Source organism: Berghia stephanieae, chromosome 11 (genome assembly GCF_034508935.2).
Source record: "Berghia stephanieae isolate SIO BIC M18660-M18661 chromosome 11, UCSD_Bste_1.3, whole genome shotgun sequence".
Taxonomy (NCBI): Eukaryota; Metazoa; Mollusca; class Gastropoda; order Nudibranchia; family Aeolidiidae; genus Berghia; species Berghia stephanieae.
This window is the reverse complement of record NC_088370.1, coordinates 37040262-37058626: the sequence shown is the minus strand read 5'-3', so window position 1 is coordinate 37058626 and position 18365 is coordinate 37040262. Positions and strand designations below refer to the sequence as shown.

General features: G+C 38.6%; 1 protein-coding gene across 1 annotated transcript in view; it reads right to left on the bottom strand.

Annotated features, from left to right (window-relative positions):
- Nucleotides 1-8404: 8404 nt before the first annotated feature.
- LOC144956814 (prolyl endopeptidase-like) overlaps nt 8405-18365 on the bottom strand; it is a 39628-nt gene continuing 29667 nt past the window's right edge. The window contains exons 16-19 of the mRNA XM_078887550.1: nt 13918-14019; nt 13303-13477; nt 12137-12205; nt 8405-10724 (exon numbers count right to left, since the gene is read on the bottom strand). Coding sequence (XP_078743676.1) covers nt 10659-10724; nt 12137-12205; nt 13303-13477; nt 13918-14019 — 412 coding nt within the window. The 3' untranslated portion in view covers nt 8405-10658. The remainder of the gene's footprint in view (nt 10725-12136; nt 12206-13302; nt 13478-13917; nt 14020-18365) is intronic.

Genomic DNA, 18365 nt, shown 5'->3' with positions numbered 1-18365 from the left:
CAATGATTATAAACAATCCAGCATCAGGACTATGTACGGACTACCATCCACCCAATGATTATAAACAATCCAGCATCAGGACTATGTACGGACTACCATCCACCCAATGATTATAAACAATCCAGCATCAGGACTACATACGGACGACCATCCACCCAATGATTATAAACAATCCAGCATCAGGACTACGTACGGACGACCATCCACCCAATGATTATAAACAATCCAGCATCAGGACTACGTACGGACGACCATCCACCCAATGATTATAAACAATCCAGCATCAGGACTACGTACAGACGACCATCCACCCAATGATTATAAACAATCCAGCATCAGGACTACGTACGGACTACCATCCACCCAATGATTATAAACAATCCAGCATCAGGACTACGTACGGACGATGAAAAATGGTTAACTCACTCAACCCTAACACCGACTGTATCTGTATTTTATCCAGGTTACTTTTACACCCATGCCTATTTATTACATTTTTATGAAACAAATTATAGGCGTAGTGTCAAAGCTAATGTTTTTAGTTTTTACATGTTAATGATAGTTGAATAAAACTATCAATGCTCTTTTTTTTCTTTTTTTTTTCCAATTTTGAACTGTAGCAAAAATCTCTAGGATTGAGTGAGTTAATGTTAAAAGTATAACTTTGTAGAGCTGCCATTCAACATCCCTCAATACTCTTCAACAGTCGTAACGCCACTTCCTTCCTAATGACGCATGGTAACTTAGTAACACTGGCTCTAGACTATCGGAACAATGGCGGACACCGTGTGAAATATTTCTCCGGCGAGCATAAAAGCGTATCCAGAGGAAAAAAAACCCATAAATTTGATCATGTTTTGACTTTTACACATTCTGATCACAAGGCATATGAAAAGTTCTAGCCAGCATAAAAAATAAAAAGTAATGATTTTCTTTGTTTAGAACCAAGATGGCCACCGTTGCTGGGCGGCGTGACATCAGACTATTGAATCGTATTTCATGGCATGTAAATGTAGAGGGGCTGTGAGAGAAGCTGATTGTGTTGGGGTTGAAAAAAAAAAAAACCCAACAAGAATGAGCATGGGCATAAATTTCTTTTGTTTTTTAAATGTTAAAAGGTAAAGCTATAAAATAATCAAGGTTGTCTTGACTCTTAAGGATTACAAATAATCAAAACTTCTAAGGCTTAACAATTGTTACTTCCCTTGACAAATATTGAATGATTCCATACATTGGAGGTACCTAAAACAGGTTATACTCTTTGATTTTAACATATGGATTTGAGTGACAAAGTTTTTCTTGGGTTTTTTTTTATGTTGGGAAGGAATGAGGTAAGATGACAAGAATGTCAGCCATGCTAAATGGATTTGGTATGTGTGTGTGTGTGGGGGGGGGGGGGGGGGGGGGGGGGGGGGGTGGGGATTCACTTGGCTAATCAATCCCTTTAACCTTGAATTTGATTTGCTCCACTCTCTGGGAATGGAGTGTATTTATATGTGATTGTGTGCATTTGTGTTGTGTGAATGTGGAAGTCTGTGCCTGTGTGTGTCATAAATAACAGTGGAGCACGGATATATCAACTTCATGGGGAAACTTAGAACATTGCTAGCTTTGAGTCCATGGATTTTAAGAAGGCTTCTATTGGCCAGGATTCGCCTAGTAAAACTCCAATCTTGAGGATATAAAACATGCAGAATAGTGTTTGGTCTGTCGCAGACCTGATGAAACACTGATGAGAAAGGCTCTGCAATGGACACTCCAAGGAAAGGGGAAGCGAGGCCGCCCCAAGGAGACTTGGAGACGTACCGTAGAGAGGGACGGACCTAAAGCAGACAGAGAGGTCTGTCCCTCGAGATGGCTCCAAAAATAGCTGCTGACAGGACCAGGTGGAGATCCCTTGCATCGCCTCAAGTGCCAGCAGGCCCGGGAATGATTGAGTGATAGGGTTTGGTTAAAGTTAAAACTGGGTAAGGTCTTGGTTGCTGCTTCTCCAACTTCACCTGATGCAGTTCTTTTTAGGACCGTTTCTTCATCTTCCATCTTTGGAATTTGGGATGTCAGCACTGGAGACCTACCTGTTGATTTCAACATTTTAATTCTTTGCCTTTGGATATCATTGGCTAGGAATCTTTTCGTTTTTATTGGGCAGAATAACTGTCTTCCGGTCAACTGTGCTTCAATGCATATTAATATTAACTTTATTTACTAAGGTTATATAGAAAAAGATTGGATCTTTAGTGCAATTTTAATACTAGTTAAGCATTGTTGATATAACCGTGCTGCACTGTGTGTTACTTCTATAACAGTTTATGGACATGATGTAAATAGTTTTGTTTCATATCCTCATTTTCTCCCCTTCCATTGTATAATCCCCATTGGTCTTTTTGTATGCAACAATCTACTGTTATGATCAGGGTGCTGTAAACCAATTCTAAATGATAATAAATTTATATCCTTCTATATTTTATTATTTCACAGATTCTTATTTAATTCTGTCCTTCTGGGTGGGGATCCTGACCTCCCATAGCGGGCAGGGAGGTACACACTGTGTCTTCTATCCCCTTATATCTGTTTTCCAACATGCTTTCTGCCTTTGTCTTGGAATGAGATTACTTGGTTTTTTCCTGGCCCTGGTCGGAGTCCTGGCTGGGAGGGAAACAGTCAAATGCATAGTTATGGTTTTGGGAGATGATATTTTTTTCCTTGTAAATCATCTCTCTGTTATGTATTATTATTTTTATTTTGAATGTATAATGTAAGCATTTGAGTGTGTTCCTCTTTGTTGGATTTTGTGCTTTTGTCTGGATGAGACTTGTAGGTGATTTCAAACTTAGTACATTGGTGGTATGCTCTTGGAATCTACATCTGATCCCTATTTGTTCCCAGTTCCCCTTTGTCTTACTTTTTCTTGGGTGCTTTAATTGTAATTCTAGAACTTTTTACTATCCCATTTTCTTCCTTTTTACTGGCGCTGATATAACCTAAATGTGTTGCAAGCGCCGTAAAACCCTTAAAAACAAAACAAACAATTGGTTTTGTCCTGGCCCTGGCCAGAGTCCTGGCTGGGAGGGAAACAGTCAAATGCATAGTTATTGTTTTGGGAGATGATTTTTTCCTTGTAAATCATCTCTCTGTTATGTATTATTATTTATATTTGTTATTTTGAATATATAATGTAAGCATTTGAGTGTATTCCTCTTTGCTTGTGTCCGGATGAGACTTATACTTATAGGTGATAAACTAAGTACATTGGTGGTAAGCTCTTGGAATCTACATCTGATCCTATTTGTTCCCAGTTCCCCTTTGTCTTAGTCTTACTTTTTCTTGGGTGCTTTAATTGTAATTCTAGAACTTTTTACTATCCCATTATCTTCCTTTTTACTGGCGCTGATATAACCTAAATGTGTTGCAAGCGCCGTAAAATCCTTAAAAACTAAACTATAATTCTGTCCTTACCTACTTGGAAGTCAGCAAATTGGAATTGGAATACTTTTATATTCGCTTCAATTTTGTTTTAGGGTAGTAATAGCAACATTAGCCTCAAACGATTTCACTTAGAGACAGGCAAATACAAAATTCTACTCCTACTCCTAGACAGAAAATCACATGGATTATAACAATAATAAAAGGGAGTGGAGGTGAGGGGAAGGGGGTAGAAAGTGAGGAGACAACAGAAAACAAACAAAAAAAAAAAAACATCTAAATTTTGTCCAAATAAAAAAATACCTTCTTCCTACCAATTGCCCCCGGGAAAATTATCATCTCAAGAATACACGGAACAGGTTCTGTATTTTGACTGTCTCCCTCCCAACTAAAGTCCCTTGCCAGGACCAGAGAATAAATGAGCAATCTTAATCCAGAACAAGGACAGAGAACAACATGGAAAGGGAAAACATGTAATATAAGGGATATAAGACACAGCACGTGAACTCTCTGCCCACCATGGGAGGTCAGAAGAGACCCTTTTCTCCCCCCCCCCCCCCCCCCAATGCACAGACACACGCAAAAAAAAAAAAAGAAATAACGAATTCCGGATCAGTCAATTTTGTAACTAGTTAGTCATCATCTCTCCATCTCCTCTGTACCGTCTCCAATATATTGAGCTTTTATATAGCGCAATATCCACTAAATGTGCTCAAAGTGCTTTACAATGGGTCCCTGGTCAACAGCAACAGTTAAAATGTGGGACAAGACACGACACCTGTTAGGCGATATTACAATTTTTTCTGACAGAGACAACGCTGTTAACGGCCAGTTACTCATTTTACACCTGAGTAAGGTGAGAGAATGTGAGTAAAGAGCCTTTTCCAAGGACTCAACTATGCACGGAGCTCGAGGCTCGAACCCAGGACCTTTAGATCCGAAAGCGAGTGTCATACCACTAGACCACATAGCCGCAAGAAAACAATAAAGTATTTAAAATATCGGAGTGGCTATTCGTCAGTACTGACCCGCAAGTGCTAGCGCCTGGGGGTCAGTACTGACCAATAGCCCTAGCCTAAGATGGACAAAATTGCAGCTAAGATAGAATTTGTGGTCAAGGGAAATATTTGCGACTGCAATTTGCCATTTGCAGCCGTGAACAACTGCGGGGACAGACTTGTGCATTTTGTAAAACTAATCAAATTGAGAATTTAGTTTTAAAACGTGTCAGTCAATTACTTATTTTTTTGGCTTCAGACTGAGGATAAAAATTGATCTAAAATAAATGTAACGAACAATGACAACATTACAAAAGAAGTCTTCTTTATTTCTTGAATATTTCTCCACTGACTTCAGGCAAACACGTGACTGGAATATCCTTTCCAATCAACAACAAATGTGTGGTAAGTAGAACAGATAACATAACTTATAATTTATAACTCATTGGCTATCTGAATCCCAGATCTGACATAGGGAGCAAAAAAGACGAAATAAATATATTTGTTAATCCAAATTATAAATAAAGTGACGTCCAGTCAAATCAAAGCCAAATCTGCAGATCACAAACGATTGATAACGCAAACCAAGAACATGCTGTAAGCATGAGCCTTCTAAATCTTAATTCCACCAGAGGACACAGATTCAAACTCTCCAAGGAAAGGTGTTCTCTAAACCTTAGGCAGAACTTTTTCTCAGTTCGGGTAGTCGACAAATGGAACTGCCTGCCTGGAACAGTTTTCGATGCCCCTTCATTGCAGGCATTCAAGTGCCGTCTTGATGCTCATTGTGAAACAGAACAATACTGTTTGTAAAGTTAAATTCAGACACCTCCTTCCACTATGTGGCATGCCCAGTTTTAAGAGACGTGAATTAAATACGTTCACGAATGCACAAGAGCAGATAAAAGGCTGTAAAAGCCTACATAAATCTGGACTTATATCACATCATATCATAAAATGTCTTCTTTCTTTGTCTTTGTTAAAACACTGAATAAGACAAAAGAGATATTTGTTGTTTTTTGTGTTTTTTTAATTTTTGGTTGTGTGGGGGGTGGTTTAGTTTCTGTATAGTTAAATTTTTTTTTCAAGTTTTTTGGGTTTTTTTAGTTTCTGTTTAATTCAATGGACAGAGATGAATGGAAGAGTTATACGATACCGATACCGTCAGATGAAAGGAATAGGCAGACTTTTGTCACCGCCGCAGAGTGCGGGCAGCCAACGTCAGAGCATCTAGTCGATTTAAAAAGATGCCCAATCACAACTCAAACCCTTGCTTTTAAAACTATTGTTAGACCAATTTTGGAGCATGGCAGCTCAATCTGGGACCCATATACAAAGAAAAACATCGACACCTTAGAAAACATCCAAAGAAAAACAGCAAGACGCATCACAAACACATTCGATCCTTTCTCAAGTGCGTCTGAAATATCACAACGGATTGGCCTTGAACCTCTGGAAAAGAGAAGAAAGATAGATAAACTTAAATTGTTCCACAAGATCTACTACAAAAATTCGTGCCTTAAACTTCCAAACGACATCAAAGATATCGGCACAAGAAATACGAGGGGACACACAGCAAGAGTAACCATCCCAACATCAAAAACAGACGCCCACATGTATTCGTTTTTCCCTTCCACTGCCCGACTATGGAATAGCCTCCCAGCTGAAGTGGCTGAAAACGGTTGCCAACATGCCTTCACGCGATTGCTGGAGTTCACAACGTGACTTTTTAATCTATGTGGTTTTAGTATTATGTGCAGAGTTTTAGCAAGTTTAAAATGTAAAACACTACAAACTGTGGAGTGATCCTCGACAATATTGGAGGTTTCCACAAGACGAAGAAGAAGAAGAAGGTGTGTTGTGACGATGCTACCCGGCGGGTTTGCGACGGTGCACGAATGCGGACCGGACTTTGCAAATTGGGTCGATCGTCATAACATAGTAGTGTGAAAACCATAAGAGGCTACTGCCAACGTCAATGAGGACGACGCTGAATAGTAAGTAAGTTTAATTCACATTTTAGTATCTGCATCATCCTAACAGCAAATAGAGGCAGTGTCTTACTTATCATCACTGTATCAAAAGCATGGGTGCTAGTTTTCCGGTTCATGCCGGAATTCCGGTTTCGCGATATCTTGAAGTCAAATACCTCCGGTTTCAGTGTTTTGAGTAAAATAACCTAATAGCATCAGTAAAAATTCTAAAACGTGATTCAGCCACCTTTTCCTTGTATGGAGGTAGATTCGTGAAACCGGAACTCTCTTTGGTCAATATGTTTCCTGTGTAATCATTTCATAATGGTATAAAAACAGTGATGAAATAAGAGTAAAGTTTAGGCCGCATTTTCAGTAGGAACAGTTTCAGGTTTGGCAAAGTGTCGAGATTTCAGTTTCAGGTATCAGCACTTCTTCCTGCTGGCACCCATGATCAAAAGTTATAAAGTACTCAAATCCAATAGCCTCTCTCAGTGAGTGATCCTGTACAGGGCAGGGGCAAAACTCATCTTAATCCTGGACAAAGGTAGAGAGTCACTCATGGCAGAGCACAGCAGATACAGGGGTGATAGTGATAGGTGATATTCCCACAACTACGAGTATCAATCATTGGTTATCCATTAGAATACTTAAAATCCGATATCCATAACAAGGCACAATGTCAGTGAATTGGTGACCATCGGGGATTATCATTCTGTAAGAAATGAAAAAAAAAGGTCTATTTTAAACATTGTCGCTTGGGGTGTTTGAATGGGATGGAGACCAGAAATATCATGCTTAAGTTGAGTTTATATGCTTTGCAGAGGAGAAGGAATACCATATTTTACTGTGCTAAATACCAACGTTTCATATTTTTGACCCGTTTAACTATAATTTGATTTTTTAACATCTGGTCCATCCCGACATAATACCGTTTTGACACGAAGGGTCACATTTAGGGTAAACCGATATAATAGAATTGATCATTCTGCTACGACTGTTAGGGCTCTCAGATGAGGAAGGAAGGCATGAAGACATCCAGCACTTTTATACTTTAATGGACACTCCAGGGTGATAATCCATTATATACACAGATGGTAAAGAAGAATGTCAATGCCATTTCTGTCATGGTCTCAAGTGAGTAAAGAGCTACTCGACTATGCATAAAGATATATGTAGAATGAGGCCCCAGAATTTACTAGTTACTATAAATGAAAAACAATTAACGATTTGTTTACAATGAAATAAAATAATGATGAAATTTAATTAAAAGAGATAAACAGTGATCGTGGCAGTTACAAATAGAGATATGAATATTTTACGTAACTTATGATAATATGTCAGGTTCGTAAGTTTACGTTTCCAGGCAGTTGATGGGCTTGGATGATCTATTCCTCTGATAATAGGATTGGACTCGTAAAATTCCACTTCCAGGCAATTGGTAAGAGGTTATAGTGTAGTACAGCGGGCTTGGGTTTGATCCTTGAAGATTATACAATCAAAGTTAAAAGCTCCGGCGTCTTAATGGTGTAGATATAATATCTACAAAGTCCCAAAAGATAAAAATCTTCCAGTATATATATAGGAATAGAGCGACTGGCCGTCCGGCATAGATTGTGGAGAGAAAGTGAGTGTCGAATGTTAGACCTATCAGCTTTTATAATAAGTGGCTACGTGACAGAATGTAGAACGAAAAGTATTCACTAATTAGAAATTAATTCGAGGGAAGGCTATAAAAGGAAAGACGATCTAATATTAGAAGGTAAAGTTTATCTAAGCCTACCGAAATATAACTGGAGTGAGATGAATTCAGTTCTTAATAAAATAAAATTTAATAAGATAATTGTGAACAACCTTTACTGTGACAATTTCTTTGTAATGAATGGGGATTCGTTCATATAAATTTCATGTAAGAAAATACAACATTAGAATGATAAAGATGAAAATGGATGAAATGGGTGTGGGTGAGGAAAAGCATATTTATAACAAACTTACACATAACCAACGATACAGGATTTCCCTTTTATTATTTTTTTCTTATCACTTTTATTTTCTTGCATTTTATTAACGAACACATTATTTTTCATAGTGGACATACAACAAATTAAAAAAAATTTTTTTTTTTTTTTTGTTTGTTGCTTTAGGTCTCTTCCAACACAATTGAGGTTATATGAGAGAGCGCTGAAACAAAAAAACAACCAATCTAACAAAAATAGTACAAATGTAAATCAAAATCATAACCTAAAGATATCATAAGCTAAATTAGAAATAACCAAGAACAAACAGGCAGAAGATTTACAGAAAAAAAAATATCCCTGTCAAAAATACAATCACAAACCGAAGAAGCAGGATAGGCTAGTAAAGAGAAGAAGAAACGACATCACTATCGGATCGTACACCCATGCGAACATCATAGGTATATGATTCAAGGGTGATGCTCCCATCCAAATTAAAATTAAATCATTTCTTATTCTACGAGTATGAGAGAAAGAACACACGTTTGCACAAAAAAACAAACAAAACAAATAAACATTTGCCTCTGCCAGTATACTGATTGTTGGGCTGGTTTTCTTTTCCAAGACTTTTGTAATTTAAAAAAATTAATTCATTTCCTGGTCAGTTATCTTTAGAAAAACAAAAAAACTTGAGCTTTTATATAGCGCAATATCCACTAAACGTGCTCAAAGCGCTTTACAAAGGGTCCCTGGTCAACAGCAACATTTAACATATAGGACGAGACATGACGCCAGTCAGGCGATATTACACATTTTTGGGACAGAGGCAACGCTGTTAACGGCCAGGTACTCATTTTACACCTGAGTACGGTGAGAGAATGTGAGTAAAGAGGCTTCTCCATGGACTCAACTATGCACCGAGCAAGGCTCGAACCCAGGGCCTTCCGATCCGAAAGCGAGTGTCATACCACTAGACTACATAGCCGCACAAGCTATATGAGAGGAATGTAAACATTCTTAAGTAGAAGAGAAATGAATTATAAAAAGGCCCTGCTCCTGAAATGTGTTTTTTTTTTTAAGGTAGAAATTATTGAATAATTGAAATTAAATACTTTAAATTTCTATGGAAACTTATGAAAAATATACCAGTAATTGTGACCAAGAATATTGCATTGCTGAAATATTATAGGTAGATAATTAATCTGATGACTCAGAGAAGACAACAAAATAAAAATAATAATAGAGAGCATCGGATAACATAATGAGAACATGATTTGACATAAATAACATCTGTGTAAATGTAAGAGATAGTATCTGAATAGAATGGGTTTACTTGGGGCAGAATATCCGACTAATATCGTTTCTGATCACTCTGTATGTTACTTTACTTTTAAAAACAGGGAATTTAATCCAATTCAATTCAATTCAACCTCAGATCCAATCGGAATAATTTCATAAATGTGACCTATGAAAATGTTGCTGCTTGAAGCTGGAAGGAAAAAATAATGACAAATAATGAAATAAATCTGTCTTCATTCAACAAACTGACGTTTCCAATGAAGACCTCCTTGAAAACGCTCTGAGCTCATTTAGTTGACATTGCGACATATAAAAGCCCTTTCTTTTATAATATTTTCCTATTCGTTGTAATGATAGTAGAAGTCTTTGTGTTTGGTCCATTGAACTGGTCCCATCCAAAGCCTCTCCACTTTCACTCTTTCGTTAGTATTTTCACGACCACAGGCTTCAGGCAGCCCCGACCGTTTTAAACCTGGACTAAATTCACATGCTTGCAATGTATATATTACTATTACTATTAATTCCCTTTAATTTGAGAACACCCACCATGTCATAATGTATAATAATTTTAGTTTTTGTTATCAAGCTCACTTCAACATAAAACATACCAGATTGAGGTGTGGGTTACAGCTGGGAGGGGAGGGGGATAGTACAGTACTTGCCAGATTCTAGCACGCTCTCGTAAGAAGCCAAAAAGTGTGCTGGATTCAGAGCGTGCTGAAATCCAATGCTAATACTTATGGATAGGTAAACAATACAATCAGTCACCTCAATTTCGAAGCGAAATATTGCAAAGCACGCTGGAAATTGGCGTGCTTCATTACAGCGACCACTGTACAATCAAGCCCTGCCATGAAAGGATGTGTAAAATGTATTATCAACAGTAACAGTATAATAATCTGATGTACATAACAACATGACAACTTGTATTTTCCTTGTACATCACAACATAACAACTTGTATTTTCCTTCTAAAGCATCTCTCACATCCGAAGGCGTTTGCATCTGTGTTCAGTTAGACCATTCTAGCTCAAGTACTCGGTACATGAAACTGTAGATTTCTGATATCTCCTCGATCTGAAATTGTAAATTAAAATTATCAAAGTTGGCTTGTAACTCTTTAAAAAGTTGTTTTCAAAAAAAGGTTTTAAAAATTTTTGGGTGTTTTTTTTTTTAGATGTTTGATTTGCACCTTCACGTCTCCTGGGAAAACTCAGACAATTGGAATAGGTAGAAGGGGGAATGTTTGGTTTGGTTTGGTTTTAACCCTTTCCTTACCAGCCATTTTCAGAATTTTTCCCAAGATCTCACATCCAGCAAACACAAAAATAGTTTTTAGCAACAAATACATTCTATGCATAATATTGATCAGCAAAATGAACTCTACAACACAGTGTCAACTTTTTATAGCTATTTTTCTTTAAATTGTGTGATATACAAAAGAAATCTGAATGATAAAAGTGCTGGTTGCATCATAACGAATGGTTGGTAAGGAGAGGGTTAAGGGTTTTACAGCGCTTACAACATATTAAGGTCATATCAGTGCCAGTAAAAAGTAGGAAAATTGGATAGTTAAAAGTTTTAGAATTACAATTAAAGTACCCAAGAGAAATGAATACAAAGGGGAATTGGTTCAAATAGGGAACAGATGAAGATTCCAAGATCAAGCTATCAGTGTACTTAGTTTGAGATCACCTAAATATCTCATCCTGACACAAGCACAAGTCCCCACTAAGAGGAACACACTCAAATGTTTACAAATCATATTTATATAAAACGGAACTAATACAGTGCATTACAAGACAAAAAATATCAACTCCCATAACTATACATTTGACTTTGACTGTTTCCCTCCCAGCCAGGGTATCCAGCCAGGGCCAGGACAAACCAAGTAATCTCATTCTAAGACAAAGACAGAAATCACGTTGGAAAACAGGGGGATAAAAGACAAAGTAAGTGCCTCCCTGCCCACTATGGGATGTCATGAACCCCACCCATGTATAAAGGAGAAAGAAGAAGATGATAGAAGAAATGTACCATTTACAATAATAAAAATAATTATAATGATAAAGATGACGATGTTGATGATGATGATAATAATAATAATAATAATAATAATAATAATAATAATAATAATAATAATAATAATAATAATAATAATAATAATAATAATAATAATAATAATAATAATAATAAATTAACATAAAACAAATTCTCAAAATTTTACATAAAACGACAGATAAAGGGGAAACCTGAAACGTCCATTTTATCTGTTCTTGTATAGAAAAATTGAAGCTTACATTCAATTTCACATTGTTACGTATAAAATAGAAGTATTGTTGTTTTTGTTGTATGTAGCGGAAAGCTTTTGCATCTGAAACAGTCGTCCCTGTTGTGAAAATGTTTCTTTTGGGAAGATGTTATCTTCCTTCTTATTCAATTATCTTTGCTTCTAATACAATGCTGAGACCCAAACAAATAGAACTCACAATTTTAGCAGTGGGTTTCCCTGCCCCGTGTCCTGACTTGGTGTCCACCCTAATGATGAGGGGGTTCGTCTGGAGGGAAAGCAAAACATTCAAACATCAATGTTATGTTATGATATGTGATGATGGCCCAATCACATTGTTACATCTCAATGTCACGTGTTAGTGTGTACGTCATGGCACAAGACCGAAGGGCTAGAGCTCAGGTGGTTGCTGGTTCGGATAAGTAAGTAAGTAAGTAAGATGCATTAGTGTGAAAAAAAAAAATAACCCACAAACACTTGTACACAATGTATTCTGGGTTTAAATTGTTATAACATTCTCTTCATTTTTCTGGTCTTATGACACATAAAGGTCTTTTAAAAAATATAATTGAGCTTTTATATAGCGCAGTATCCACTAAACATGCTCAAAGCGCTTTACAAGGGGTCCCTAGCAACAGCAACACGTAACATGTAAGACGGGACATGATGCCTGTTAGGCATTATTACAATTTTTTTTGGACAGAGACAACACTGCCAGGTACTCATTTTACACACGAGTACGGTGAGAGAATGCAAGAGTCTTTTCCAAGGACTCAACTATGCACAGAGCGAGGCTCGAACCCAGAACTTTCCGATCCGAAAGCGAGTGTCACACCACTGGACCACATAGTGGCACGAAAGGTTGAAAGCTTGAGTGCTGCAGTGGGCAGTGCAAAGTTGACTCCTGAGAAGACTTCTTACTCATTGTGTTTGTTTTTCAGGGTTTTACGTGCTCAAAGCGCTTTACAAAGGGGTTCCTGGCCAACAGCAACACTTAAATTCAGGACAGGACATGATGCCTGTTAGGCGATATTACAATTTTTTTGGACAGAGACAATGCTGTTAACGTCCAGGAACTCATTTTACCCGAGTACGGTGAGAGAATGTGAGTTAGGGGCCTTTTCCAAGGACTCAACTATTATGCGCTGAGTGAGGCTCGCACCCAGGATCTTCCGATCCGAAAGCGAATGTCATACCACTAGACCACCTAGCGACACGTGCTACACAAGTCTGATCCTTCATGATCAGTACAGCTTTTGCATCAATGCTCTGTACACATTTTACCTTTTTTTTTTAAGCTCAGGATTTTTTGCACTTGCAACAAGCAACGCCCATTCGGCCCTATTTCATCTCCCAAATTCCTACCTGGTTCTCGGCTTTCCCATTGACGTGCTGCAGCTGTGCTATGAATTTGAGGGAGTGAAGGGGAGAAACTCTGTCATCGTGGTCGCCAGTCAGAAGTAGAATGGCCGGGTATTGGGTGCCTATGGTGTTCTCACTCTTAGCTTTAAAGTCCGGGATATTGTGGAGAGGAGAGTATCTAGCAAATGGCAAATATATTATAATCATTATTTCACATCAATCAATATGTCGATACTTTGTTGGTTTTTTTTTTCAAATTCTGGCTTCATCAAATAACAAACAAAACAAACAAAAACATGAGTATTGACAGTTTCAATCTCGTTTGAGATGCCAAAATGAACCACGTGCCGAAAATAAAAATTTAATAACAATCAATGATAAGTTAAGCGTTTCTGATGGTTTTTTTTTTCCGTTTTCTTTTTTTTTTTGGGGGGGAGGGAGGGGTTGGTTTTTTGGGGTTTTTTTTCATTTAATATAATCTCCTCTCAATACATCCATACTAGCCTGAACGTTTATGATTGAATTTTTAATTTTTATTGTCTGGTTAACCTACAAAATAACAACTCATTGAGGCCACAATGGGGTCACATGATAAGATTGTAAAAAGTCACTGCATACTTGATGAGCCATTTAAACTGTTCGGGGTCATCAGAGCTGCCGTAATCTGTAATCCAGGCGTGGCCAATGGTGAACTTGTGGAATCGTAATGAGTCAAACACGCTGTGGATGGAAATGAAGGAAGGCAACCATGACCAATGGTAAACTTGTGGAATCATAACGAGTCAAACACGCTGTGGATGGAAATGAAAGGCAACCATGGTCAATGGTAAACTTGTGGAATCATAACGAGTCAAACACGCTGTGGATGGAAATGAAAGGCAACCATGACCAATGGTAAACTTGTGGAATCATAACGAGTCAAACACGCTGTGGATGGAAATGAAAGGCAACCATGACCAATGGTAAACTTGTGGAATCATAACGAGTCAAACACGCTGTGGATGGAAATGAAAGGCAACCATGACCAATGGTAAACTTGTGGAATCATAACGAGTCAAATACGCTGTGGATGGAAATGAAAGGCAACCATGGTCAATGGTAAACTTGTGGAATCATAACGAGTCAAACACGCTGTGGATGGAAATGAAAGGCAACCATGACCAATGGTAAACTTGTGGAATCATAACGAGTCAAACACGCTGTGGATGGAAATGAAAGGCAACCATGGTCAATGGTAAACTTGTGGAATCATAACGAGTCAAACACGCTGTGGATGGAAATGAAAGGCAACCATGGTCAATGGTAAACTTGTGGAATCATAACGAGTCAAACACGCTGTGGATGGAAATGAAAGGCAACCATGACCAATGGTAAACTTGTGGAATCATAACGAGTCAAATACGCTGTGGATGGAAATGAAGGAAGGCAACCATGACCAATGGTAAACTTGTGGAATCATAACGAATCAAACACGCTGTGGATGGAAATGAAGGAAGGCAACCATGACCAATGGTAAACTTGTGGAATCATAACGAGTCAAACACGCTGTGGATGGAAATGAAGGAAGGCAACCATGACCAATGGTAAACTTGTGGAATCATAACGAGTCAAACACGCTGTGGATGGAAATGAAGGAAGGCAACCATGACCAATGGTAAACTTGTGGAATCATAACGAGTCAAATACGCTGTGGATGGAAATGAAGGAAGGCAACCATGCCAATGGTAAACTTGTGGAATCATAACGAGTCAAACACGCTGTGGATGGAATGAAGGAAGGCAACCATGACCAATGGTAAACTTGTGGAATCAATAACGAGTCAAACACGTGTGGATGGAAATGAAGGAAGGCAACCATGGCAATGGTAAACTTGTGGAATCATAACGAGTCAAAAGCTAATGGGATGGAAATGAAGGAAGGCAACCATAAGGTAAACGTGGATAAAATGAATCATAACGAGTCAAACACGCTGGGATGAATGAAAGGAAGCAACCATACAAATGGTAGAACTTGTGGAATCATAGAGTCAAAACGTGTGATGGAAATGAAGGAGGAACCATGACAATGGTAAATTGTGGAACAAACGGTCAAACGTGTGGATGGAAATGAAGAGGCAACCATGGCAATGTAAACTTGTGGAATCATAACGAGTCAAACACGCTGTGGATGGAAATGAAGAAGCAACCATACAATGGTAATTGGGAATCAAACGAGTCAACACGCTGTGGATGGAAATGAAAGGCACCATGCAATGGTAAACTGTGAATCATAACGAGTCAAACACCTTGGATGGAAATGAAAGCAACCTGACATGGTAAATTGTGAATCATAACGAGTCAAACACTGTGGTGGAAATAAGAGGCAACAGCCATGGTAAACTGTGGAATCATAACGAGTCAAACACGCGGGATGGAAATGAGGAAGGCAACCATGCAAGTAAACTTGTGGAATCATAACGAGTCAAACCGCTGTGGATGGAAATGAAGAAGGCAACCATGCATGGTAAATGTGAATCATAACGAGTCAAACTGTGGATGAATGAAGAAGGCAACCATGGACAATGGTAAACTTGGATCAAACGAGTAAACACGTGGGATCTGATAAACGAGTCAAACACGCTGTGGATGGAAAGGAAGGCAACCATGACCAATGTAAACTTGTGGAATCATAACGAGTCAAACACGTGTGGATGGAAATGAAGGAAGGCAACCATGCAATGGTAAACTTGTGGATCATAACGAGTCAAACACGCTGTGGATGGAAATGAAGAAGCAACCATGCAATGGTAAACTTGTGGAATCATAACGAGTCAAACACGCTGTGGATGGAAATGAAGGAGGCAACCATGCAATGGTAAACTTGTGGAATCATAACGAGTCAAACCGCTGTGGATGGAAATGAAAGGCAACCATGAATGTAAACTTGGGAATCATACGAGTCAAACACGCTGTGGATGGAAATGAAGAAGGCAACCATGCATGGTAAACTTGTGGAATCATAACGAGTCAAACACGCTGTGGATGGAAATGAAAGGCAACCATGTCAATGGTAAACTTGTGGAATCATAACGAGTCAAACACGCTGTGGATGAATGAAAGGCAACCATGCAATGGTAAACTTGTGGAATCATAACGAGTCAAACACGCTTGGATGGAAATGAAGGCACATGACCAATGTAAACTTGTGAATCAAAGAGTCAAACACGCTGTGGATGGAAATGAAGGAACCATGAAATGGTAAACTTGTGAATCATAACGAGTCAACACGCGTGGATGGAATGAAAGGCAACATGCCATGGAAACTTGTGGAATCATAACGAGTCAAACACTGTGATGAAATGAAAAGAACCATGACAATGTAACTTGTGGAATCAACGAGTCAAACACTGTGATGAAATAAGGCAACCAGCATGTAAATTGGTAAAGAGCAAACCGCTGGGAGAAATAAGAGGAATGACAAGTAACTTGAATAAAATCAAACACCTGTGGGAAAGAAGCAACATGCAATGAAACTTTGAATCATAACGAGTCAAACACGCTGTGGATGGAAATGAGAAGGCAACCATGTACAATGGTAAACTTGTGGAATCATAACGAGTCAAACACGCTGTGGATGGAAATGAAGGCAACCATGACAATGGTAAACTTGTGGAATCATAACGAGTCAAACACGCTGTGGATGGAAATGAAAAGGCAACCATGACCAATGGTAAACTTGTGGAATCATAACGAGTCAAACACGCTGTGGATGGAAATGAAGGAAGCAACCATGGTCAATGTAAACTTGTGGAATCATAACGAGTCAAACACGCTGTGGATGGAAATGAAAGGCAACCATGACCAATGGTAAACTTGTGGAATCATAACGAGTCAAACACGCTGTGGATGGAAATGAAAAGGCAACCATGACCAATGGTAAACTTGTGGAATCATAACGAGTCAAACACGCTGTGGATGGAAATGAAGGAAGGCAACCATGACCAATGGTAAACTTGTGGAATCATAACGAGTCAAACACGCTGTGGATGGAAATGAAGGAAGGCAACCATGACCAATGGTAAACTTGTGGAATCATAACGAGTCAAACACGCTGTGGAGGAAAATGAAGGAAGGCAACCATGGACCAATGGTAAACTTGTGGAATCATAACGAGTCAAACACGCTGTGATGGAAATGAAGGAAGGCAACCATGACCAATGGTAAACTTGTGGAATCATAACGAGTCAAACACGCTGTGGATGGAAATGAAGGAAGGCAACCATGCTCAATGGTAAACTTGTGAATCATAACGAGTCAAACACGCTGTGGATGGAAATGAGGAAGGCAACCATGACCAATGGTAAACTTGTGGAATCATAACGAGTCAAACACGCTGTGGATGGAAATGAAGGAAGGCAACCATGGTCAATGGTAAACTTGTGGAATCATAACGAGTCAAACACGCTGTGGATGGAAATGAAGGAAGGCAACCATGGTCAATGGTAAACTTGTGGAATCATAACGAGTCAAACACGCTGTGGATGGAAATGAAAGGCAACCATGACCAATGGTAAACTTGTGGAATCATAACGAGTCAAACACGCTGTGGATGGAAATGAAGAGGCAACCATGTCAATGGTAAACTTGTGGAATCATAACGAGTCAAACACGCTGTGGATGGAAATGAAGGAAGGCAACCATGACCAATGGTAAACTTGTGGAATCATAACGAGTCAAACACGCTGTGGATGGAAATGAAAGGCAACCATGACCAATGGTAAACTTGTGGAATCATAACGAGTCAATGCAGGCTTGACAACTATGGAGCAGATTTGCCAAAAAAAAAAAAAAATCACATAATAGTAGTAATTGGAGCCCCCAAAAATAGTAATTTGGGACCAAAAATTGTACTTAGTCCAAAACTAAAGAGAAAGTTGCCGTACCGTGTTCCAATGTGAATATGCGTCCAAAGCAAAGCAAACCCCTAGGGGAAGATACAGTTGTGATATACAAAGATATACATATATATATTAATAATTGTTCACCTGGGCAAAAGCATCACTTCGTAGATTCGCAATTTTACAACCA